The following is a 25,867-nucleotide window of genomic DNA, read 5'->3' as shown; positions in this document are numbered from 1 at the left end:
CCGGTTAAGATGGTAGCTTTCCACTGAGTGCCTATGCTTAAATTGTGATTTGGTAATAGTTTATATATTGTCCTTTATTCACAAAGTATTAGATGTCAGGCATCGTACTAAGGCCCAGTGGACCCCTTACATTTTCAGCCATTTCACTTCAGGGCCTGAAGTGGATAAAATAAAGATTCACTACATTTTCATTTTCCATCCTTTTGAACGTTAGCAAATCTAGGATTCATTGGTGCCTTTGTGATTTTTTTTTTATGTAATATTTTCAACTCTGCAACTAGGAATTAATTTTCCGTATCATAGGAAGAGTTGTTTGCATATCATACCAAACAGATTTGTCTTTGCTGGTGTGGCCTTCTCTCTCCTTTCTACATTATATAAATTTTGTCTTCTTTAGTAGCAGTCTGATAATGATTTAGTTCTTTCCACTTTGTCCCATAGTATGTGTCTAGATACATTTTTGCTAAATGTGCTTGAGGCCGTGTGTTTGCAACAATTTTAATCAGACTCCTACTTTTATAATCTGTGTGTAAGAACACCCTGTTATATATGTTTTAGCTACACAAGTACATATTTATGGAGTGTCTCAGAAGAGTTTCTTTCATGCCATAACCCCCAAGCTAAATCTGCTATCCAGGTGCTGTAACACACCCGTTCGCTCATTTGCAAAATCCATGCTCCGTAAATGAAGGGAGAAAACATGTAACACGGCGTTGTAGAATATGATCAGTCAGCAACCTAATGTATGTCTGAAATACAACTCAGTGCATCTCTAACTGTTGTTTGATGTTTTTTTCTTGTACTATTTAGTGATCTGGTTTTTTCCCTCCATGCTTTCTTCTTTTACTTTCTCTCAAGTTTCTGTAGAGAGACTCTATTATGCTTTGTTCTCTAGTTTAGGTTGCAGGTTGTTTCTTTCTTGTCAAATTGTAGGTTTTAAAGAGATTTAGGTAACAAGGCAGTTCTTACTTACAATAAGGACGTTGTTTTCCAAAATTGTCTTAGATCATCCACATTTTGCAGAAAAAAAAAAAATTGTTGTTGCAAAAGAAACTTCCAGTTAAGTTTTGGTGAAGATCTTTTTATTCTATAAGGCATATAAAACTAAAAATGTCTGTTCTTTTTGGGCAGAAAGCCATTTAAATTTTAACTGGGGAAAAGCTGAGAGATTGATCCGTGGTTGACTGCCAACAGCCTTGCTGACATTTCCCTGTCTGAAAAACTGGCTGTATTTTAATCAGAAGCAGCCTGTTAATACATCCCAAGAAGTTTTTGTGATGGGGTTTAGGTTCTTTTCATTAATTAGCACATCTATGCAGTGAACATCTGTGGCAAGTATCATGTTCTTCAAAGAAAAGTATTTTTAGCAAAACTGACATTAATGAACAGCTCTTGTAGTGAGAGAAATATGCATGCTTAAAGCAGTTGCAGTAGAACGAAGATAATGTGTGAGAAAGCTTTGGCAATTTCCATAGAGACAAAAACTAAATCCATTGTGAAAAAGATTTTTCTAATAACTCAGTTGGATGCAATAGCTCGCCAGATCTCGGAGTTGTCTCCAGCCTGCAAGGGGTAGTCTTGAGCCCTCATGTTTTAAAGCAGGCTCAAAGAGCGACATCTCCTTTATACGCAACACTGGGTTCAGGACGCACACAAGCACAGGAATTATACAGTTTCAAAGAAGAGGGAAATATGTGGCAATTAAGAAGGATTTTTATTTAATCTGATGAATTGAGGTGTTCTTGATATTTGATATTACTCCTGAAAAGTAGGTGCAGATTTTTATCCGGCCACTTTATACTCATTAATCCTAAACTTCCAAGACAGCAAGATAGAGTAAACGATGTGATTAATGTAAGTTAATGTGTTAGAAATGTCTATTAAAATGTAGTTTTTAAATATTTCAGATAGAAATTGACACGGTACTGAGTGACCTGGAAGCAGCTGATTTTGCAGAACTGGTGAACGGTTTTCTTTTACTTTTGCTGTTTGCATTGCACAGTGTCTCTTTGCCTTGGTGTCGTATTCCGTAGTTTAAGAAAGTGCTAATTCCAAATATCTACTTTTTTTTTTTTTTTTAATCAAATGAGAGTCAAAGCAACGGTGTACTGTATTATTCTCGTTTTAAGATAGCTCCATTTTACCCAGTCTGTTTATCCTGAATTTCTCTCTGTGGTTAACATTACAACTATATTATGATCTCATAGGATTAGTCACTGAAAACCCATGATTTACGGTAATTTAAATTCATGGGATGTCTACAAAGAAACCCTAACTTCAACACAGCTGTTTGTTGGTACATTTCTTTTTTCCGTGTAGATAACTGTCTCCTTCCCAAGCAGTTGTGAACCTGAAAACTTCTATGGAGCACAGAGAACTTAATTTTCCAGTTTACAGAAAGCAATTACAAGTTATACATATTTTTTCTCCTGCCAAACGAGAAGATAGTAATTTACTTAAGTATCACTTACTGTTCATGCACTTTGCTGTGCTGTATAGGACAGTGGGATGTAAACATATGGAAATTTCAGTTTTACTTCCTAATGAAAGAGCTTTCTTAAACTCGTGATCCAGAACAGCTATTTTTAAATTGTATTCGTTATAGGTATATTTATAATTGGGCATAAAGGTAACATATCATGTTTGATCACATATTTAGCACAACAATTTAGGCTATACATATTCTTACTTTAAAAAATATATGTAATGATTCTTAAAACCTAAAATACAAAGCAGGCAGACATATAGTCCATCTTTCCAAAGAATAAAAAAAAGGAATCGCTGTACTAATCAAACTGCATAGTTATTTATAGAAAGCGATGTTAAAAAGTTGTAGTTTATTGCATGGAAATTGATCACACCCACTTAATTCAAAATACGCTGTATCCACCTAAAGTTAGTGTTACTAATCTGAGAGCAGCACTGGGTGTCTAAATTAAGAGACTAATGAGTGGGTATATTTTGGGTAAAATGTCAAATCCTGGAAAAAAAATGCTTTGCCTTGGAAGTTTTGCTCTAGGGGGGCCTCTGGTGTCAACAGTCATGCTTCAGCTGCTGTGCTCTTAACAACTCTGAGAACTGGCAAAACGTAACAAAATAGTCTGTGGACAGATAACTAAATAGGAAATCTGTCCTTTTGAGCTGAAGGTAATTAGAAAAACTTGCAGTGACACTAAAATGAATAATGGAAGCTAAAAACTTGGTATTTCACTTAGCTGTTCAGTATTAACTACTGTGCTGGTAATAAAAAGTGGTCAAAAAGTCAAGTATTAAATAAGATACTGATTACAATTGACTAGAATTAGTTTACCTGCATTTGGTCAATAAAATAAAAATTCTGAATTCAAAATTATATAATGCTTTTTTTTTTTTCCCCCCACAGTCTGAAGATTATTACAATATGAGAAGATTATATACGATTATGGGCTCTTGTCTCTTCTACAAGGTAGTATAAGTGATTAAGGCCTAAAGATTAGGAAAATGCTTACAGAAATCTGGAATAACTCTTTTCAGAATCTCACAAATATGGAAAAATCTATGATTGCTTTAAATGTCTATTTCTAGTAGCAGACATAAAACTCACACACTCTAACAGAAAAAATTGATGCCGGGAAGTGATTTGTACTATATGATCAGTAAGAACAAAACACTTGTTTAAAATTGTCATATGGGAATTTTGTTGCATATGATCCAAGGATTGAAGCGAGACAGAAATAAGAGAGTAAAAAGAGTCAGTTCAGGCGAGATTGTATGATATTCTCATTTTTTGCTCACTGCTGTCTTTTAATAAAGGTAACAGACGATCTACCTTTAATCTGTCTTTAAATTGAAGACTTGAGAATTTGGATTGAGAGCTTTTCTCTCTTTGGCCTCATTCTGTGAATTTATTTCTATTTTTTAAATGTAGATAGTGTATTCAACAGTATAAAGAAAGAGGAAGACAGCAGCCTTCACTTGAAGGAAACTTAGGTTTTAAGGATGTTGTCAGGCAGTTGTTCTTTATGCCAGTAGTGTTATGACACTAAACTGTTAGCACAAACGGAACTGCACAGTATCCACCACAACAGCACTTCAACTGTAATGCCCTTAGTGCTAGAAACACTGTTGTACTATGTAGCTTCTTTGGAAATTTTATTAATTCCAGTGAAAGCTCAGTTTTTTTGGTAGGCAGGAAATGAGAATTAAAGTACTTTAAGTCTGTATCTGTTTTGCAAGCTGTTAAAGCCCTGTATTTTCCAGCTCACTTTTGATAACTTGCATATATGGTGATGTTTTATTTGTTTATAGTTCAGTATGTTGATTGTTCAGATGTGGTGCAAGAGCTCGGTGTTGTCTGTTGTACAACTGTATACCAAAATGACAGTCTCTGCCCAGAAAGCTCACAGTCTGGATGCATGTGGAGCATGGATATCTCTAGATGACAAGTACTCTTAAGTGAGAAGCGATGTTGTATTTCTTACTGAACACACTTCCTTTTCTCTTTTAATGAAGGGTTACTTGATTGGTAATCACTTGCCGAAGGAAGACCTTCTTGATATAGGTTTCTATTGTCGGCACTATTGTCTGTTACCCTTGGCAGCAGAGCAAAAGGTGGGGCAGTTAGTGATCTGGCGGGAAGTATTTCCACATCATCACATCCAGCCCTGCGAAGCTCCAAGTTTCACAGGATACAGGGAACCTGAAGCAAGATACTTCTTACTGATAGTTGGCTTGGTAAGTTAACGTTGCTGGTGGGCCCTTTCTCTCATGCTCTATTTTGGGGGTTTGTGTTGTCTGTTGTTCAGTAAGATCAAGACTTTCCCTTCACTTTATTTGGTAATTTTACAAAATATTTGTATTGTAGGTGTTTTGTGGGATAGAATTTCTCAAAGAATAGCATTATTTATGCATTTGTAAAGCTAGCAAGTTTAAGTATAAATTCTCATTAATTTTATACTTTTTCACTTTGGTAGAAGATATTTTTTCCTTTCGTGATTTTCAGGCAATGCATTTCAGAATTGTGTTTGATTTTTTTTTTTTTAATGTGGACTTTTTTAAAGCAAACAACTGAGTATGTAAATGATGTCTTTTATGTTTGCATGTTTAACTTAAATAACATGATAACAGAAAGATGTCCTTGGACATGATTTGATTAGAAAAAAATAACTCACTCCTCTGGAGGTGAGGAAGGAATGTTGAATATAGTTCTGTATTTAGCCCAAGTGCCAGATAAGATATAAATGTAATACAGCACATACTGTATTTTAAACCCCAGGCTAATGTTGGTACCCCCATGTTTACAGAGACACTTTATGCTGTGTGTGCTGCTGGAGGCAGGAGGCTGCGCATCCAAAGCTATCGGGAATCCAGGACCAGACTGTATCTATGTAGATCAGGTCAAAGCCACTATCCTTCAGCTGGAAGGAATAGAGGCCGGCATCGAGGAAAGGCTCAATTCTCCTTCCATCCCACCTCTGTCTTGTGCTGACTGGTTCCTTCCTGCCACATGTGACAAACTGGACAGCTCAACCGCCTCACCCATCCTCAGTAAGCTACAAAATACTTCCAAATCAGTAACCACTCCAGCGAGCAAAAGGACCCTGTTTGGTGACTCTTCCTTGATGACACGTAAGCCAAGTCCTACGAGGAACAGTGGAGGACCCAACCATGGTAGCGAAGGTCCTGCGGAAGATGAAAGCAGTAATCCACAATCTGTAGTGGATCAGGTCTGAGAACAAAGGCAGAGAACTGATAACGTTCTGGAGGGCTTGGGGGAGGTGGAAACTCTTTAAAAACCTCACTGAAGTAACTTTTTAATTTTAAAAACCATACTACAGAAATGTAAATCTAAGAGGCCCTGAATTCAGTAAAAAATAATTCTGTTGCCTTGGAAATCTTTGGGTCAGCTCCACAGCCATCACATTTTAAAAATTTCACATTGCTTGTAAATATCTGGGTTTTTTCCCATGACCAAAGCGGGAGAATATCCCTAAAATAATAATGGTGTAAACATAAGTTAATCAGAACAAACTGCTGTACAGTTGAACAACTGCTTCTCATCCATCTTAGTCTAAAGTAGGCTACGTAATACATCTATATAAGTTGATGCATTTGTTTGAGCCTTTTTAAAAAATGCTACATTATTTTAAGTAGGTGATCTGTTGGTTTGATTCTGTTCTCTCATTAGCTGTGTTTTCTCTGTTAGTTCATCTATCTGTTTGTTTTTTAGGTCACTAGAAAAAAACATTCCCTACCAAATCCATTTAATTTAGGAAACCTCAGAAAGAACCTTTCAGAGAAAGATACAGAACTTCTTAACGCTATAAAGTAAGAAATTATTTTTTATTAAGCATTTCTTTTTTGAAGCCATACTTGTATCGTTTTTTGAAGACTCACAGATCACTGGTTTTGCATCATTTTAATCCAAACAAAACTTTGCTGTGCAAGGATTCTCAAAAGTGACACTCTTAAACAGAAAGCTTAATAAGAAAACTGTTTCTCAAGAATGTGTCAGTAGAATGTATGCACGTCTCACGTATATGTGACTTTGGGAGTTGAAATAAAAGAGGTTTTGGACCATGCATCTACCTTGTGCCTCCCTGGTACATCTTGGTAGGTGGTACAAAGGACAAAGCAGCCGTGATCTTCCCAGTTCCCACTTGCTGCCTGTGACAGCACGGTCTGCTCTGCTGTTTTGTTTGAGCTCTAAAGAACGGGGGTTTTTAAATTTTTCCCTAAGCTTTTATTTCTCTTTTTTTTTTTTGCATGAGAACTTTTGAGAACACAAGTGCAATATCTAACTAGTACCATCAGGGGTTTGTGGTGGTTATTGTTTTGTTGTAGTTGAGGATTAACAGTTCAAATTAGAAGTATTTCCTTGATGTAGAAACAGGTATCTTTTGAATGTCTGTATCCATTTTTGTACTCTATTGTAGTTACCAGAAAAACAATTCTGTCTTAAGAAACAAAAGTATTTGTTGTTTAATTGACATTATTTTTTAAATTATTTCAATATTAAATGAATTATCCTATTTTTGAAGGTTGACATCTGGTCCTGAGAATATCCTCTTCCACTATCTATCTTTGGAAACGATGCAAGGAATCTTTATCACTCCAACTCACAAAGAAGTAGCACAGCTTGGTGGGTCCATCCACCCTCAGTTAATTGCGAATTTCCATCGTTGCTGTCTGTCAATTCGTGCCATTTTTCAGCAATCCATGATGAAAGAAGTATGGAAGCTTTGGTTTCTGTTTTTCTATTTACATTCTCAAGTCAGTATTTCACAACTGTTTTCACTTCATTATTTAAATCGTTCACTGGCAGGTGTCTTTGCATGTGTGTGGTTGTTTTTAAAACTGGTGTTTTTACTGTTATGGGCAGGTTCTTTCTCTGACCTACCCAAACAAGTATGCATGCACTTATGGCTCTCTTTCCCACCAAAAACATCCTCAAAATAAGTACTCCATGTCTCCAGTATATAGTATTTTCTTATTCTGTTGATTTTATGACTCTTATTTGTAACTTGGCATGAAGTTTTGTGTACTGGGTTCGAGAACTGTAAGTAGTAGCAAAAGAGGAGGGCTTAGCCATTTTAGTGCTGGGAAGAGATTTCAGGCTGGCAGCGGAAGAAAATTTCGGCCCTCTTTTGTCACAGAACATGTTTCATTTGAGCAGTGACAGTGAGGTCGCCCCTTGCTGTGCTGTCAGCATGTCTGAACAATGATGTGAAGAGGGTCTCTGACACTGAGAGGGTCGTTCATTCTGAGCATCTTGGGTTTCTGTGCCACCTGAGATTGCTTATACGTTTGCCATCCACTGATGTCTGTAAGCATTTGTTCCCATGGGTATCTGTCTAGAAGAAGACTCTGTCTAATGATTCATTCATTTGAATTATGCTGTCAAATCTCTTGGATTTTATATTAGGTGGAATACCAGAATAGGTAAGGCTTTTTCGCCTTACAAAATATACCAGTTCAGGTCTTGATCTAGACTTGGGCTGAAGCCTGATCCCAGCTGCAAGAGCTTGATGCAGGTACTTGGTATTTAGATTAGACTTGGACAGCTCTGATGTCAGCAACTGCACCGCCTTGTGTTTGATTTAAAAATTCTCTTGACTCCAAATGATCCATCTGGAATAAGATGGTAGTAGTAACACAAAACTCTAACCAATAGGTATGAGAATCAATCTATGAGACGGTCCATTCAGATCAGACAGTTTGTGCTCAATGCACATTTTATAGTGCTAGAACTCTGGTTAATTGCACAGTTGATCTTTGTTGACGTGAACCAAATAAGGGCAACATTTGATCTCTTGCCAATTTTGTGACCTGTTTAGTCCTTTTGGAAAAGAGAAATAATTAAATATAAACCCAAGTTAAATACTGTCTATCAACTGCAATTTTTAGATCCTAAAGTAAGAATCCAAATGAATTACATGAGAAATGGGAAATAACAGTACAAATTGAATGACCACAGTTTGCAAATAGCAGTATAATTTATAATTTTTCTGAATGTTTTCTTGAAGTTACCGAAGTTACCACTTCTGGCTAGACTGATGTGCTTTGTAAATAATCTAGGTTTTTTTCAAGTGTTAGAAAAATAGGTTAATTTGGTGGATTGTTCTGTCAGCTGCTAATGACACCGAGGTTCGGCTGAGCAGGACTTTGGCAATGAGTTCTGTATTCTGGGCACTTCCGTTGGGAGATGTAGAAACCCAAAAGCAAGCGAGAGAATACACAAATATTTCTTATAATCAAACTAGCTTTGGTTACAAGTCTTAAAAAGACACTTTAAAGTTCAAACCAAACCAACCAAACAAACAAAAAAACCATTCAACCATTAGTTGTAGCTCATAAAAAGTGGAAAAACACACACTTGAAAGCCAGAACTTCTGTTTTGGCCGCAGCTACCTCAGCACATGCTTTTCTGGCTTCTTCAGACATGAGTACAGTAAACAGCAGCTGGGTTCATTCTGCTCTGAAAATTAGAAGTAATTTATGAATGTGTGCTGCAGAACTAGGTGTGTCTTTTAGAGAAATTTGGGGTGATTTTTGCCTGTTGGCTTCAACAATGAATGCTGAAAAATTGCCAGGCTGTATTATGGCATGAGGAAAATGTAAAAGAGTGAATAGAAGTTTTTCTTGTCCATGGGGCATGACCAAAAAAGTCAAATACAGAAGCATTCTATTATACTGATTATTCTTTGGCATCAGTTAAATATTGTTATAATTTAGGATTCACAGAATTGCACCAATAGTGCAAAATTATTGTAAATTGATCAATAACTCATTTTGCCTTTTCAAGAACTGAAAATTTACAATTTAATTTCTAAATGTGTACAGAAATTTTGAATAAATTTTAAATTGAGCAAAAATAAACTCTGTACTCTTAAACTCTGAAATATATGTCACTGTATGTAATAAGCAGCCCTGGCCTCATTTTCTTCATCATCATCTTAGTATTTTCTTACTCTTAAATCAGAAGGAAAGAAGTTTTAATGAATATGAAAGTACAGACCCTCATAGTTCTATCAAATATCCAGCTTTTACAAGGTTTATTCAAAAGCTCTGTACAAAACTCAAACTCAACAAGACGCAAAAATGTCATACATATAGAAAATAATTATGCAGTCATACCGAGTAAGAGCAAGAATATGGTCTGAGCAAGGTGCTTCAACTGTTTATTTACAAGAAGTTCCTGCCTGGTCAAGTTTATTCAGTAGGTTTTTTGCCATCACAGTTCTTAATTAGGGAGGCACACAGAGAAAGAAAGAAAGACGGGAGCTTTAGCTGTTTTCACACACTTTTAAAAGAAGCTGTATTATCTAAGATGTCTCATGAGAGAAATGGTGTTCAGTTGGAAGGAAAAAGAAAATCAAAAAAGGAGGCATGTGTCTACCTCCAAGTTGTATAACTGAAAAAAATCTGGTTGATGCCAAAGTAACAAATCTGTGGAGAAAAGAACCATGTAAACAAATCAGTTGTATCTTCTAAGTCCGGCTTTTTGACAGCAATATAGTTCATCAGAGATTGCTGAAGAGTTCACATTATATTTGTTAGTATTTATGTAAAAAATACTTAATTCTATACTAACATTTCACCAATTGTTTTACAGAAACAGAAGAAAGCAGGCTGTGTGATTTCAGAATTTGCTGAAGACCTAGATGTAGTAACAGAACACGGAGTTTTGTTTGAGTGCTCTCCCGATAACTGGACTGATCAGAAGAAACCACCACCAACAATGAATTACTGGGTTGTGGGGTGAGTTTAAAGACAAATTAATGTCCCCAAAGTCTGTCATATTGAATGTGCCACTGTACTCTTTAAGAATAAATTTAACTCTAGCACATCACAGAAATACTCCAGCCGACCCCCGGAGCTATCTCTGACTGGGGATCTGGGAAGCTGTGTTAGCGTGATGTTCCACCTGTTGTAAAACACATGTGTGGTAACCCGGGTGAGCACCGTGCCAGCGCATCACCCCCGAGGGCTGACGCCCCTGGCCGTGCCCCACTGCGCTCTGCAGATGTGCTCAGGTGCTGTAATCAGACACTTAATACCCTGCGCTTTCTGTGTGCTCCTCGCACCCCTCCTGACCTCTCCAGTCCCTGCCTGGCAAATAATCCCGCCTGTCTTGCCTCCATGTATAATGCTGATTCAGTGATACAAAGGAGAATGAACAATTGTAGTTGTTAGGTTTTTGTTGTGGTGAGTTTTGGTTTGGTATTTTGTTTGGATTACTGCAAACACACCAGTGTTGTACACATGCTGAGAACCTGAAGAATTTTTTCATACGCAGTCTCGAGAAAACTGAGCAGAGAATAACTGGATTTAAAATCCTATCTCAGAGTACAATCACCATATATCAAACAGTTGAGGAGAAAAAGCTAACAGCTATAATAATTTTCTTCTGTTTTTTTTTCTGCAGGAGACTCATTCTACATCCCAAACCTCAGGAGTGTTATGTCTGCTTTCATGACTCAGTCACAGAAGCTGCTGTTGAACTGGCCTTTAAACTGTCCTTTGGCTTAGCCACATAGATGAGCAGCTGGAACATTCAGCCACCCTGTACGGTGCTGTCACCTCCTTAAAGCATTTCAGGATAAAGCCCCATGAGCTCAGCTGTGGTGCCCACCCGTGGCCTATGTTTGAAATGCTTTTTAACAAACAAACAAACAAAATCTACCTTGTAGTGTGACAGAGGTAAAACTTCAGTGATTATTCTAATGACCTCATCAATTGAATACTTTAAAAAATTTCAGAAAACCAGTTATTTTTTATATACTGTTGAATAATTTATCCCGATCATAACTTTATTATATGAAAACATCACATAATTTGTACATTCACTGCTGTTCAGTGTAGAATATTCACTGTAAAATGATAAACTGATATCCTCAAAGTGCTCTTTGAATATCTGGCTATTGGTGATGGAGGAGGAAAAATAAGTTTTCCAATTTATTAAAATTTTGCGCCTCTATGAACATGAAGAATACTGAATGTTTTCAGTAACACTCTGTTAATCAAAACAGAAATAAATATTTTAGCCAATTCAAGGCACTTAGCCACACAAAACTAATGGCTTATCATTTCTGTCAGTATGGTATCCTGTACACTCAAGTACTATAATGTGGTTGATGTTTTACTTGGTTTCATGAGTTCTAATTGTAAATAATACTTATATTTGTTAAATAATACTTACATTTGTTAAAATGAAATTTTGAAGGCCCAAAAGAAGATGGTGGATAGCAAGATGATCGTTTTAAGACATATGCATGGACTCAGCTAATTTTGTATCATATTCATAATTTCATAATAAAAAAAATGTGTATTTGTCAAAGACCAGTAAAGTGCTACTCTATTTTTTTTTAATTTAACATTTCTTTTCTTTGTTAAACAAATATTTATTTAGCTAGGACTTCTACAATTTATGGCTAAGTATTTAAAACAGTAATTAGGTTACACCTGTATAAGGCAAGATGTTTTCAAAATCAGAATTTGTCCTGGTTTTGTTAGAAACAAGACCAGTTTCTCTTTCAGTGAATTTTCCTTTCAGTTAAGTTCTTCTGACTAACTGCACTTTCTGAATTTAGCTGCATGTTTTTTCAGACACTCTTCACTCCAGAGCTGATAAGGTGAGCAATGGTACACAGGAGAGCCCCAGGTTTAGACTTATTGCTATGGCAGCCAATGTTACTGATAAATTTTGCACGTCCCGTAAGTGAGACGGACGTATTTGCAAGGAGGGGCGAACAGAACAGGTGACTAAAATTGACCGACTGTTCCATCCCATCCACGTCATACACCCTATAAAAGTGGGAGATCACAAAGGGTTTCGCTCTCTTCAACCATGGCCGGTATCTGAAGAGGACTCTGCCTGTCGTGCCTGAGATCCCAAGCCTGGTTCCAGACCCTGCATCCCTGAGCCCAGTTCTGGTTTAAATGTGGAGTCCAGCCCAGGACTTCCGGGTGCCTGCCCTGCAGCCACTGGAGTGACGCCAACTCCACTGAGGACAACAGGCAATTCAAGACAGGTTTTGTATATTTTGTATTATTTTCTTTATTAATTAGTAGCATTATTAAAGCATTTAAAACTTTTTCAGACCTGCAAGTCCCTCTCCCTTTTCTTCCTATTCCCTTTCCTTAGCAGGGAGGGCAAGGGGTTAACAGAGAGCATCTGCCTTGGTTTATCGTCACCCTGCAGTAAACAGTGAGAGAATTCTTCGACAAAATTCATCTTTCCTACAATTTGTTGAAAGGTTTGTAATCTACAGATGAGCTGCTCCTAAAGCTTTTTTTACTAAAGATTTAGTTTAAAAGGTAAGATTTTTTTTTTTTTTTGGAGTCTTTTTACCCCTAGCCAGCACATTTAGATCTGGTTATCTGCACAGCATTTAATTATGCTCCATGTCAACAGTGCATTTTTTTGTTGTTGTTCTGCTGTTTCTAGTTGCTTTTCATTAGTGCTTTTCATAAAATGCATGACTAAAGTTGTGATTTAAACAATGAAATCAAAAAGTTTAGGTATTCAGGAAAGTAAATTCAGTTCCATAGGCTCTCATTATCATATCTTTAGATCTTGTTTCCATTAGCAAATTACGCTGTTTAGAGTAGTTCTAAAATAGTCAAATGCTTATAACTGCCCACTTTCACAGAGCGATTCACAGCTTGGCTTGAATCACTCAATGGTTGAGTTAATTCCAAGCAGTGGAAGTCTTAGGCCTGAAGTTTTAACATATGATTGAAGATTTTGTTAATCAGTGTTCTCTAGGATTTATGGTTCCTATAACATGAAAAATATACAGTATTGCAGTTTGAGACCTCCAGAACTGAGTTACATCAATAATGCTTTAGATTTGTTCTGACCTGTAAATAAAGTGCTGTGAAATTTGCTGTTTGAAAAATAAGAATATGTATTAGTATGGATGATACCTGAACAGCACCTTTTAAAAGTCTAAAATATGTGGGGTTTGAATATTGGATTTGTTTGTAGACAGAAGAAGGAATACAGAAGCGCAAGCAGTCTTTACTGCAGTGTGTTTGTGCTCATTAGGTGTGCATCTATATGGATATGGTATTATTGCTGCTGTTCGTCTCCTGTTTCTGTCTTTTAAAGGCTGGGCTATACGGTTCGAATGCTTACCAAAAAAAAAGGGTGTTCAGACAGCTAACTTGTATCTAGATTCCTGCCTTTAATCACATTATTGGTTGATTTCACACCTTCAAAACTCACTAGTAAATGGCAAGCAAGACACAGAGACTTAGTTAATTCTGCTAACAACTATTTTTTTTTAAACTCAGTTGACTCAGCTGGGATAAATGTACAACAGAGTCAATGTAGAAAAAGTAGTGTGAATAGGTAGATGTGTGTGGGGGAAAAAAGGAACTGAAGGAAGTGATTGGCTTGCTCCTTCCCCAGAAGCCATACGTTAAACTGAATAAAGGGCATCCAAATACGGTGCAATTTTTTACTCAAAGCTGTGTACCTCAGCAACAAAATGCTGCAAAACTTGTATTAGTTGTGTTGCTACTACACTTCAGGAGATGTTTATTGGTTGCTTTGTTACTCACATGGGCAGAGACTGTATTTTGCAGGTTTTTAAGAAGATGCTTAGAAAGAGTCCCAAATGATTACAGGATTTAATATCCTACAGAATACATTCTTTTTTAATCAGGTATCTTTGATACAAATCTTGTAGCTTTGTAACTTTCAGGAAGATTATAGCTGCAAATTGGTATATGGAATTAATGTTTAAGTAGATAGGGAAAAGCTACTGAGTTAAAACACTAGTATTATGGCTAAAAAAATGAATTTCTTTTGCCTTTAATTATTACTTATATCCTCCGCACCTTGTCCTCTCCCTCCCAAACCTTGTAAAAACAGCAGCTTTTGGAAAAGCCATGGAAGTGGCAGTGATGGAGCATCCATTGCGGGCCACTGGTGTTCCAAGGGGTACAGGTGCTCAGTGATGAGGTGGCGAGAAGGGTGGTACTTCACACTCCCTGGCATTTGTGGATAGTGTAAAATACCTACAACATTTTCCTTTTGATGGCTTTACAGAAGCAGTATTTATCTGGCAACCTCATGTGAATACATAGGAAAGCACAATCAAAATAAGAAATCAAAACCCAGATTTGAGGTTTCTTTGTCCTTAAGGAGGATGTACCTTCACGATAACACAAAAAAATTCAGATGTTTGGATGGTTACACGTGAACAGACATCATGTTGTTGTCAGTGCTTAGCAAAGCCTAACATAGTCAGCCAGTCCAATGTCTGAACACCTTCATGTACATTTTTTTCTCATAATCCACATAAGATTTGCTCCTGCATTACTTCCTCAGCTCCATTTGGCTTCTTATGCATTTATCTTAGGGATGTTTTTTAATTTAGAAGAATACAATTACAAAAGCCCTATCAAGTTTATGATATCTGTATAAACTGTTTGTCATTAATGTGGAGTCTGAGCACCCCCTATGGAAGCAAAATCGCATAGGCAGGCTACTTCAGGAAAACCATTTCTACCCAGTTCTGGGAAATATTATTTCTGAGTGCAGTTTACAAAGGTATCCTTAGTCTTAGAAATGGATAAAGTAAGCAAGTTGAAAATCTTACCCGTTTCTCAGCATTATTGATGTTTCACTTGCAGCATTAGATTTTCTTGTGCTAACACCGAATGCATACCTCTGTTGGTAAGCATCAGAATAAATCCAGATCCAATACCAAATACCTGGGGAAAAAAAAAAAAAGGACCCAAATAAAAGCATTTTTGGCCTTTTCTTACAGCTCATATCAAAGAAGAAACAACAGAAAGAATATTGTATGATACACCTGGGGTAGTATAAACTTCAAAAATGTTATTTTAAAGACCCTTTTTTTATTTCTGTAGGATTTTCCAGCTTTTGGCATGGCAATTTGGCAAATGGTATTTGGTATTTCCCAACACAGGATCTAAACTTTGCTTTTAAGGAGAAATATAAATATTATCATGTCTAAAGTGGATAAACAGGTAAATAATCTCATGTATAATAGTTCTGTTTAATAAACAAACTACATCTGGCCAAGAGCTGTGCAATTCTTTCTCTAAACGTGGTTGATAATCAGTGGTGGTGTATTGTTAAGATCTTGCAATCAGCGTATTTTATAATAAGAGGAACATGAGTATGGCTTACTCTGTAGCTTATTGTTGAGGGTAATTTAATCTGTTTTATTTTAAACTTCAATGATGGATAACTTTGTGAGGTAAATATAAGTAACTGCTTACAACTGCAGTCGATTTTCAAAGTTTTCTTCGGGACATAATTATTTTGGAGTTACCTGATGCAAATTTTAAGATGGATACTAGAAATCTTAGACTGGGGCACCTGTGTACATGGGCTTTGTCAAAAACCCCAGTTACGTTTTCACTGTTAAGATTGCATTAACTTTTAAGACTAGTCTTCCTGTTCGTCATTTAACTCACATGAAATTACAGCTGCTTTTATTCTAATGTGGCAGGTTTTTGGTTGCGTCCCTGAAGCAGGAGTCTCTCATTTTATGTTTTTTCATATTCTTTTCTTGATAATCATTAGGATGTGTCAGAAAAAACTTACAGGTATTGAAGTGCATATTAGTGCTGTAGATAAGTAATGCTTGACACTGAAAACTGATTTATTCCTACCTATAAAGCTAGAAACATACCTATGAATAGTTAAAGCATTTTAAGAACTTTGTTTTTTACAGTGCATCAGAAAAGGAACAGTTTTAGGTTGTAGCTCAAAAAGGCAATGAAACTTCTGGACTATGCTGCCTTACCTTGCAATTCTGTGCACTTGGGAAAAGTCCCTTAACTTGGATGGCTTCTTGAAAGACACAGAGGTCTATACCCATGGAATTAATTAGAAAAAATCTTGGGTTTGGAATGTGAAATGTTGATACTGGCATTTGACAAATTACATACAGTTCATTCATATCAGCAGAATGGAAAATAAGTTTTTTATATCTAATTTGTTTCATATGCAAATAGCTGGAAAATCTGCTTTATTTGTGTCTATCCTAGGCTATCTGGTTTAGGATTTCTTTGGTTAGGTTTTGATAATTTAAACAAAAATCCAATGTTCTGTGCTTTCTCTTGTAGACAGTTTTTTACTGCAGTGCCAGAAACTTTTCTTGCCACAGGCTTTTCTGGTGTTGCTGACCAGGAAGAATGCTGTCAGTCATTAAAGTTCGATTAATCTCCTTGTATTGCGTACAAATTCTTAAGCTGTCCTTATTCAATTACAGTCACTTTGTACATAAAAAAGTTTAAGGATGCTGTTTCCTTTCTTCTGTTACTGTGGAAGAAAGTAAAACATGCATGATGTAAATAACACAGTGTTTATAGTTCATCAAATCTCCTTCTCCTGGAAGTGTTCCCAGATGGCTTACATGTGTACGAGCTTGTGATTCAAACTTCAGAAACATTCCATGGACAGCACTCAAGGTTAATTTCTTGGTAGTATTTAATGAAGTAATATATCTGTTCTTGAAGCTCAGGGTCTTTGGAAGCTTTCTTACATGTTATGTGTGGTATAGGAAATGGGGAAGACAATATGGTTACATGCATTAGTTTTTGCTTAGATAGATCATCTCAAAAAAAAAAAAAAACAAAAGAAATTAAAACAGGTTGTGTGAAGTAAAGTGCAAAGGAACTTCTGTTAAAGAAGATGGGCTGGATCTATGTGCTAGATGCTTGGTACTGAAGGTAACACTGGCACGGTCCAGTGTCTTCAGACGGCAGCTCCCCCCGCTCCTGCTTGCAACTACAACTAGCGAGTTTATGCAGCAGCACGAGCTGGGGCAGGTAGCAAAGCCTTCTGTAAAACTAATAAAATATTAGGGCAGTTAAGGTATGCTGGACTCCATGCTATTACAGCTACAGTGTTGCTGTTACTAAACAAGCAAATAAAAAGTCATTTGGGGTACATCTACATGGTCTGCGTTTACTACACAAGATGTACCTGTGATGCCACTTAAGTCAACATAGCTACGTTGAATATCACCACTGAAAAACGTTATGCAAAATGTTTCTTCTACTGCAATTAGCTTTTTCTTGTTTGGTAAACAGTGTGAGCCACAGTGGGAACAAGTACATTGATTTTTCTCTTTCCCTGTTCATCGTGTACTGTTGATGCACAATTTTTGTTATCAGGGAGATCCACAGGTCGAACGTTACGGAAGACTGGATGATAATGGATGACAAAGATGTCATCTGCTATCTGGGTCACAAGAGGACTATATAATTCAGAAGTTGAAACAGAAAATAGCTTGTAAATATTTTTAATGAATGTAAGAATAGACAGGGCATCTTTACAAGTGGAAGTTTTGAAATATCCTAATATAGCTCTTACTCAGGGACTGGCACATTTCTTTGTTGGTTTGTAAATAATATAATGTTTCGGGTATTACTCTTCATGCTTTAAAGTTTCATTTAGTGTCTACAAAAAATGTCAGTCTTATAGTACTGTAATCCTGTATTTTCATAACTGTATACAGCAATTTGTGTGTTGCAGTTCTGGAAATGGTTTTTGGCAAACCTGGCTTCCAGCGGAGCAGCAACAGCAACACCCCTGTGCGTAGTGTACATCTTAGAATTTGCACAAACTTGTTTAGCTGCTGATGTTGGGAAAGGTAGTGAAATCTCTTAAATTCTAGTTCCCATTTGTCTGACGTGTGCCTCAGGTTGTTTATATTTGCTTCATTTTAGAGGCAGACCAATGTTGAACAGTATGACAACTCTTTCTGTTACTAAAAAAATTACCATTGCATAATTACAAACTTTAAAAGTATATTAAAAAATGCAAGCCCCTTACTGAAAAGATGAGAGTGAATGAAAGAGGGTTCTTTGGAACCCGTGCTGTGGCATAGCTCTCAAGGTTTTTGCATTATTTTTAGATTCTGTATGGAAAAGTTTAACTGAATTTTGCTAACTTTGGATGCCAGAAAGTAGAGGAGTTTATTAATGCTAATCTATGGTTTTACAGGGTGTCACATATAAGAGCTAATGACCATCCTTTTTCTGTAGAAATAATAGCAACTGAAGTCTTTCAACAAAGATTTTGGGTGGCCTGTATCTCTAGATTTATGTTTCATTCATTCAAAGAGATAAAATGAGTTTCCTGAAAACAGTGTCCAGAAGGCTTTGCAGCAGAGAGAAAGAAATCTCTGCTTTCTGTATTGTTGCTGGCTTTCCTGCTTTGCCTGTTAACTCTGATTAATGTCTGTGCTGGGCCTGGTTGTGCCAGGAACTGGCTGCTCGACTTTACTGATTGCCTTCTGTGCCCTGCACTTGGGCCAAATTAATAGTTTCATGATACCTTCTGTATAACAAGGTGTCCAGTTTGAAGTTCTTACTTCAAAGATTGGTTTCTTGCTTGCCATGTTTTCACCTGTAGAAAATCTTCAGAGCTTCGGTGTAGTTACCTATGGAATGTGGAAACAGATTAAAAATGTATAGATATAAAAGTGGATTTTTAAACTTCGTCGCAGCTTGTGGCTAGTGTTCCACTACAGGGAAAAGCTGAAATGAGTAATAAATCTGAGTAACCATGTGTGGGGAAGAGATGAAAGCATGGTTTTACATAAAGAAACCCTCTTTTCAGAGAGAGGGCAAGAGAATTCACATCTCGGCGTTCTGCTGAATGAGGACAAAATTGGAATGGTAGTTATTTACCCTGAAAGCGTTTTAGCAACCAGCTACCACTGTCTGTTTGAATAAGCTACCTTCATCTATCCATGTGTCTCTTTTTCTTGATTTTTTTTCTACGCTTTGTTCATAAGTGTTTTCATACAATTTTGATAACATTAACTGTTTCAGCCGTGCAAAGTAGTTTGTACTAAAAAGAAGGGCTTCTGTAAAGCCTAACAAATGTGCATAAAATTGTTTTATATTAGGTGTTGCTGAGCAACTGTTCCAGGGGCTTGGTGACTGTATTATTAAAATTGCAAGGGCAGATGGACTTCCTGGCCTGTACCAGGGTTTTGGTGTTTCAGTGCAGGGAATCATGGTGCACCAAGCCTCCTATTTTGGATGCTACAACACCATTAAGGTAGCTTTTACAAACAAAAATGCCAACGTTTTAAATCCTTATAATTATATTTTAAATATTTATTATGAACTAATGAGGGTGTTAGTTACAGCTTTTGTCTTTACAGTACTTTGTGCCCATCAGAGTATATTACTGAAGAGCCAACTCATTTTATAGTGGGATTAACAACAGAAATGATTGAAATTATCCTTGATAAGTGCTGGATTTGACACACATCTTAGAGAATGTGTACAGGCTTCAATTTTTGTTTTATTTTGCAAGGATTCTTGCCAAATCAAAACAAACTCCATTCTTTTTTATTTTTATTGCTCAAGTTTTGACTACTTGCCCAGGAATGCTGTCTTCTCCTTTTGACACTGTCAGGAGACGAATGATGACGCAGGTACAGTCTACCTTGCAATCTTTTCTGAAAATAACATACTAGATTATTGAAGTTCGATATGCTAATCGAAGTGCTGTGTAGCCTTACAGCAGGCAAGACTCTATTCAGAAAGAAAGTGAAAGCATCTACAGAAAGACAAAAAGAAAAATAAATAATAGTCTTGTGGGAGGCTGGTAAAAGTATGTTCAGTCACGGCTTGGTGGAAGCTCTTAGTAGAAAAACTATCTATTTTCTTTTTCCTACTCAGAAGCCAAGTATTTAAAGACAGGTTTCTGGGTAGAATAATATCCTTTCTCAGCCCAGTTAATGTAGTTGGAAAAATGGTCTTTGTGGCACACAGCTGTGCTTCAGGTGTGAAGCAGAATCAGTCATCTTCAAAGCTCCGTAGAAGCTGAGAATTATTTTTCAGCATGTGTTGGAAATGGTAGTGTATTATTGGTAATTAATGTTGGATCTTGTTAGCTATTTAGGTAATTTTACTAGGTACCTCAGTAGCATTTCAAGTACATGAAATAATATAAATTATTGCTATGAAAATTATCCTCAAACATGAAATAAAAAACACAAAAATGCTCTTGAAAAAACAGGACACTGTTTCCTTCATCCTTAAGGAAGTTTTGCCATCTGATAATGTTTGTTCCAAAGAACTGTCTCCATGTTTTGTTTCAGGAGTATCTTCTTTTCTCTCAGTATTCCAGAAAGTCAAAGGAAAATTCAAATAAATGTTGGCATAGAAGTTGCTTGGGTGTTTTCAAAAAATCCCAGGAGGTACCTAGGTTCTTACGTAATGCCTGCATACCTCTGGTAATCTGTCCTAAATAACAGAAATCCTTGAAGCTTACAGTGGGCAAACACCATTCGCACTACTGACTTCTTCCTTTCAGACTAAATATGATTCCACCGTCTTCAGATTCTACCTTATCAGCAGTAGGCCTACAGTTAATGCCGTCTGTGTTCGGAAGTACTCTGCTGCTTGAAGCCTTACCAAAGAGTTGCCGCTATTTCTGGTAATGAACTTTGTACTAGGAGAAAGAATAGTATTGAGATGATTATAAACATAAATTTTAATAATACAAAATGAGATAATGGGTTTACGAGCACAAAAGAGGATGAGAATGAGAGAATTTATATATGTTGTGGATGTAGGAATATATTTCATGTGGTGTCCTTGTTTCATTCGTGTAGTTATGAAGCTTCAGGTACAAATAAAGCTGACTGGTATGATTTCTGTCAATTTCTTATCATGACATTCTGGTCCAAGAGGAAGGCCTGAATTAAATACAGCCCCTTTTTATGTCTTTAGTTAAAAGTATATTTGCCAGATGGGATAATTTTTGGAAATAATAAGCACAGTACAGTTACTGTTTTCAGTAAAGTTGATTTGTCAGCTAAGCAGTAAAAACCATTACAAAATATCCATTAATTTGCATATGTTCATGTAGATTAAAACCAAAATATTTTAAATGCTTTTTAGCTATATTACTATGCTTATTTATATTGATTTATGTGAATGTTTATCATTTATGTATTTCCTGCATTTAGTATGTTCAGGAAATCTATAGTGATCTCACGCTTTGATTCTTAACATAAGATGTAATAAAACATAACGTTATCTTAATCGGAAAATTCAAACTTCACTTTATTAGCTGCAAAGTAAGTATATCACAAGAGCACAAAAAAGGCAAGATTATCTTTCTGCCATGATAGAAAGTCTAGAACTTTACCTTGATAGTGCAGGTGGATTTGACTTAAGAATTAGCTAATTTAGGTAATATCTTCAACATCAAGTATAAAAAATAGTGCTTTTCCAGTAGAATTTCACATAAATATAAGGATTTTGGATTAATTTCTCCAGAAAGGTGCACTTCTTTTTTTTGTTAGCGAAGACAAAAACCAGAGTCAGTTCCTAATACAGTCCTCAAATCCTAAGGAGACTGCAGTTCCAGAACAGGAATAGTTTGACAGTTCACCAAGGACATCTACAAAAAAAAACGCTTTGTCAGAGCTGTGTTGTTACTTAGAGTATCTGAGACATCTGCTGTCATCATTATAACAAGTTCCACACTGGGCAAGCGTGTTTCCCAAGTGCTGTGCTGCACAGAGAGTGGCTAAACAATTGTTCCTCTGGGCTGTCTTTACTCCACTGTTGCAGTTTTTTACAACCTAGAAGAGCTGACATGATTTTCAGTCATACTGCACTTGAAAAAGCTGAAGGGAGAGTTCAGTGCTTTGGCACTGACTTGTACAGAAACAGTCAGACACACATATGTGAACATTCACTGCTTGTCATCCTTCATTTCCTTCACCTGCAAGCACTTGAAGCAAGTTTTAGTGAACATGGTGCTGAGGTCTCTAACACACACACATCCTTCCTTTTGCTTTTTTTTTCATTTGTCAAGCAAATACAGGGTGGGCTAGATGAAAACTGGACTGTGCTGCTTCTTAGCCTTCCCATGTTTTTACATTATCATGCTAGTCAAGACCTTAACATTTTTTATGCATTTTTTGGAAAACAGATGCTGGATGGACTCTGTTGATCACTAATGAACTGAAATCTACTCGGTATAAAAATATTTCAGTGGTGCTAAAGAAGGAAAAAAATGAACTGTGGAAGTTTTAATAGTATTGAAACAATTCAGAGCACCCTCAGGACTACAGTGACCTCATTTAATTCCTAAGCCTTCTACTTGCCCAGTAAAGCTTAAAAGAAGCATCAGAAGAAGGATCACGGCCTTTCTAAATTTAGCTATTGGAACCAGCTAACAGAGCATTACATCACATAAATATTTATTAGTTAAAAGATCTCTCCTTTGCAGTAAGGGAAACATGAGGAAAATGTGCTTTAGCATTCTTTACTAAAGACAGGCAAAGTTTGCTAGGCATCTAACTTACTTAGTGCAGTGCAATAACTGAACGTCAGTTTAAAGGAACCATAGACTGCTTTACAAAAATACACAAGCAGGAGGGTCTTAATCCTGTCTTTCACAGAGCATTCTCCACCATCCTTCCTGGAACAGGAGGTGTCATACTGCTAGTTCTTTATGACAAAATTAAGGACATTTTAAATCTTGATGTTTCAGAGGGTTTAGGACCTGATTAAAATAGGGAGTGAACATCTATTTTGTTTGTACAGTATTCATGATAGAATTCTTGTCGTTTGCATATTTTTAGTTTAAATGTTACACAAATAATACTTTTACGAAATTATTTTGATGGTTTTGTGACTAGGTACTAAATGAAATAATTTGTTTCAGGGAACTAAAGAGCACTGTTTCCATTTCATTCAAAAAAATAATCCAAGAAAATACCTCTTGCTTAAAATTATCAGTGTTTAAATTTTATTGATACTAAATGTTACATATCTTGAATTTTAAATTCTGGCATCTACTTCAATACATTTTGGTAACAGCAGTTTCCATAGCCTGTCAGCAAAGCTTGTCAGCAAAAATTGTAAATGTGTGTACATACCAGCCTGCTACAGCTTCTACATGAACCACAGTAAAAGGAAAATCTGTTTCTAGCCTGTTCATGTGTTTTCATGGTATTTTAAAGCACAAGTCCAGACAGCAAAGGAGTTGTTTGGTATTTTTTTAGTTGGCATTAAAAAAATACAACAACTCACTTTTCGCTCTGTCCCATCCCTGAAACAACATCGAGAAGACTGTAGTCTGGCTGGAAGCATTTTAAGTCAAAACATAATGCAAAAATGTGGAGACCCAAACGCTCAGAGACTTAGAACACTTGATACATGATTTCTCAATGAAATTTAAAATGGTTGAGGATTCTTCTCAGTCATGAGGATTAAGTTTACATTGTACATAAATGAGGAGAGACTTTTTATTTCTGAGGTAATAATTTTCAACAGAGCAAGGAGAAAGAAACCAGACTTCTTGTGGAATATTGGTAATTGAGGGACTCAAGAAAGCATTTAGAAGGCCTATATTTAAATGTTTGGTTTCAAACGAATTAAGTCTAGCAATCTTTCTAACATTTCTTCACAACCATTAAGTTTCACACAAAGCCCTCAGGTGCTTGAGTTAGTACAAATGTGGTTGTAGCTGCTGAAAAATCAGATGTGGACCACAGGCCAAGGATTGGAAGGACTCGGACATCACCAATTCTAAGACTGCTACAGTGACAGTAGGTGGTTGGGGGGAGATATGCTCAGGCAAGTTTGTGGCTAATCTGATTTGAATGAATTTTGTTTATACTCACAGACTGGGCAATCAGTATGACGCTGAAGCATGCAAACAAGTCTTTTATGAAATACTTCAAGAGTTTGGCTTATCCTGCTTATGATCTCAGCTCCAACTGGTAACTGTCTTGACAAAGCACATAAAAAGTCCACTGGCACTTTCTTGTTGCTATCATGAATATCTACATGTCTATGCTCCTGACTGCAGTATATGGATACCTGAGCCAGCTTGAAACCAGCTGCCTACAGGCTGATTTATCCTGCCAGCACTTCTGTAGCAGTGGCTGGTCCCCCTGCTGAAAGGTTGCACAATATCTTCTGGGCCTGGCTTAGTACTACTGCATAGCTACACAAGAGCATTTGCATGTAATCTCTTGGCCCAAGGTTTCCTCTCAGTTAGGAGTTAGCCTCAGGTGCTACCGCAGAAGTGCTGCAATACCTTGAATCACCGAGAACTGGTTTTGTAACAGGGATTGAAACAGCACAGCAGAAACCTGAGCTGGGATTTGTCTCCCTGTCTGCTGCAGATGGGTCTGGACCTGGTTTGCCTTTCTGATCCTAATACTAGCAAGAAAAATGAGGTGGTTAATGCCTTGTACTACAAATAGTAGTTGTTTTACAAATAACGCTGTTTAACAGTGGCTTCTGTTCCCTCTGGAAGTTTTAGAGGGAAATGTCATCTGTCATTTTTGCTAGGAAAATTCTAGCTGTGAAGTAGACCATTGAAACAGTAACAAATGGAGAGATAATCACAACTATTGACAGGGATGCAAATCTATTTTAGTGGTTTAACACTTAGTTTTAGGACTAATTGTGCAGCATCACATCATGTGCTGTGTTAGAAAGCCGCCATTGCTATGTGAAATTGAGAGGTCATTTTAGAAGCAAGCAAATACTTACAGAGCTTTTCCATCCTGTAGGTATGATTTGTAGAGTTTCAGTCCTCCGTAGTTAAAATGACACCCATAAAAAATGGGGTAACTGCAGAAGAGACACCTAGATTTCCAGGCATGTTTTTACTTGGAAATAAAAATAATAAAGATGAGGGCACTTCTGGGAATATGTTGGTAAAAATTAGGAAGAGTTCTTCTGTATGCATTGGCGGTGGAGGGAGAAAGGCCTTGAGGCGCCAAGTCTCTGCCTGTCACTGGTGCTGGAAGCATTGAAGCATTCCCTGCCTCTGCTTTGGACACAAACACTTGGGTTCCATTTTGATGCCTGACTTGGCTTCCCGACACCTGGCTAACCCTACACCTTGGGACTTGTGCGGTTTTCCAGGCTCCCCTGGCTGTTCTTCTCCCCTGGACTCCCGCAGCCTGGCTCAGCTCTCCTGCCTCAGCACAGGGGCAGGGCCCTGGGCCTACAGGCCAAGCACCCTCGGGTGCTCCTGTGGGTGACTCAGGATTACCCACCATGAATGTCAATCAGCCTGATCATCGCCCAGCAGTAATTGCACTGGATTGTTATAATCACATTAAATTATATTGTTTTGCAACCGACATTAATTAAAATGATAGGCGAGGGCGGGTAGCTGCGTTTTGCACTGCTCTCCACCGCAGCACCACCACCGGCCCCACCGCCCGGCGAAGAGCAGCTCTTGGGCCGGGCGGCTCCTTTAAGGGGCGCGGGGGCGTGTCCCGCCGCAGTTCTGACGTGTGGCGCGGGGTGTCGCTCTAGATAACGTCTGCTTCCTCCCTTTCCAGATCTTTCTCGAACGCACACCGCCCGCAGCCAGCGCGGCCCGAGC

General features: G+C 37.2%; 1 protein-coding gene and 1 long non-coding RNA gene across 8 annotated transcripts in view; one reads left to right on the top strand and one right to left on the bottom strand.

Moving 5' to 3' along the window:
- The window catches only part of INTU (inturned planar cell polarity protein), a 52,790-nt gene extending 40,972 nt beyond the window's left edge, over positions 1-11,818 (top strand). For 3 of the 6 annotated variants that reach the window (XM_071808070.1, XM_071808072.1, XM_071808069.1), the window contains 8 exons: positions 1,908-1,961; positions 3,383-3,445; positions 4,492-4,713; positions 5,283-5,705; positions 6,209-6,306; positions 7,020-7,251; positions 10,094-10,239; positions 10,907-11,818. In XM_071808070.1, coding sequence (XP_071664171.1) covers positions 1,908-1,961; positions 3,383-3,445; positions 4,492-4,713; positions 5,283-5,705; positions 6,209-6,306; positions 7,020-7,251; positions 10,094-10,239; positions 10,907-11,018 — 1,350 coding nt within the window. In that variant the 3' untranslated portion in view covers positions 11,019-11,818. The remainder of the gene's footprint in view (positions 1-1,907; positions 1,962-3,382; positions 3,446-4,491; positions 4,714-5,282; positions 5,706-6,208; positions 6,307-7,019; positions 7,252-10,093; positions 10,240-10,906) is intronic. The other 3 variants (XM_065837698.2, XM_065837697.2, XM_071808071.1) reach the window with 2 other exon arrangements.
- Positions 7,203-25,832, bottom strand: LOC139827837 (uncharacterized). Of its 2 annotated transcripts, none has more exons than XR_011738890.1 (4): positions 25,021-25,832; positions 18,812-18,917; positions 15,093-15,207; positions 7,203-9,927 (listed from the first exon to the last, which is right to left on the bottom strand). It is a non-coding gene; the product is annotated as an uncharacterized lncRNA (long non-coding RNA). The 2 variants fall into 2 exon arrangements; XR_011738891.1 differs by having other exon boundaries at positions 7,203-8,317.
- Between the last annotated feature and the right edge of the window lie 35 nt (positions 25,833-25,867).

This window comes from Patagioenas fasciata, chromosome 4 (genome assembly GCF_037038585.1).
Source record: "Patagioenas fasciata isolate bPatFas1 chromosome 4, bPatFas1.hap1, whole genome shotgun sequence".
NCBI classification, from domain to species: domain Eukaryota; kingdom Metazoa; phylum Chordata; class Aves; order Columbiformes; family Columbidae; genus Patagioenas; species Patagioenas fasciata.
The sequence above is the reverse complement of the archived record's forward strand: the minus strand, read 5'-3'. Positions and strand labels throughout refer to the sequence as shown.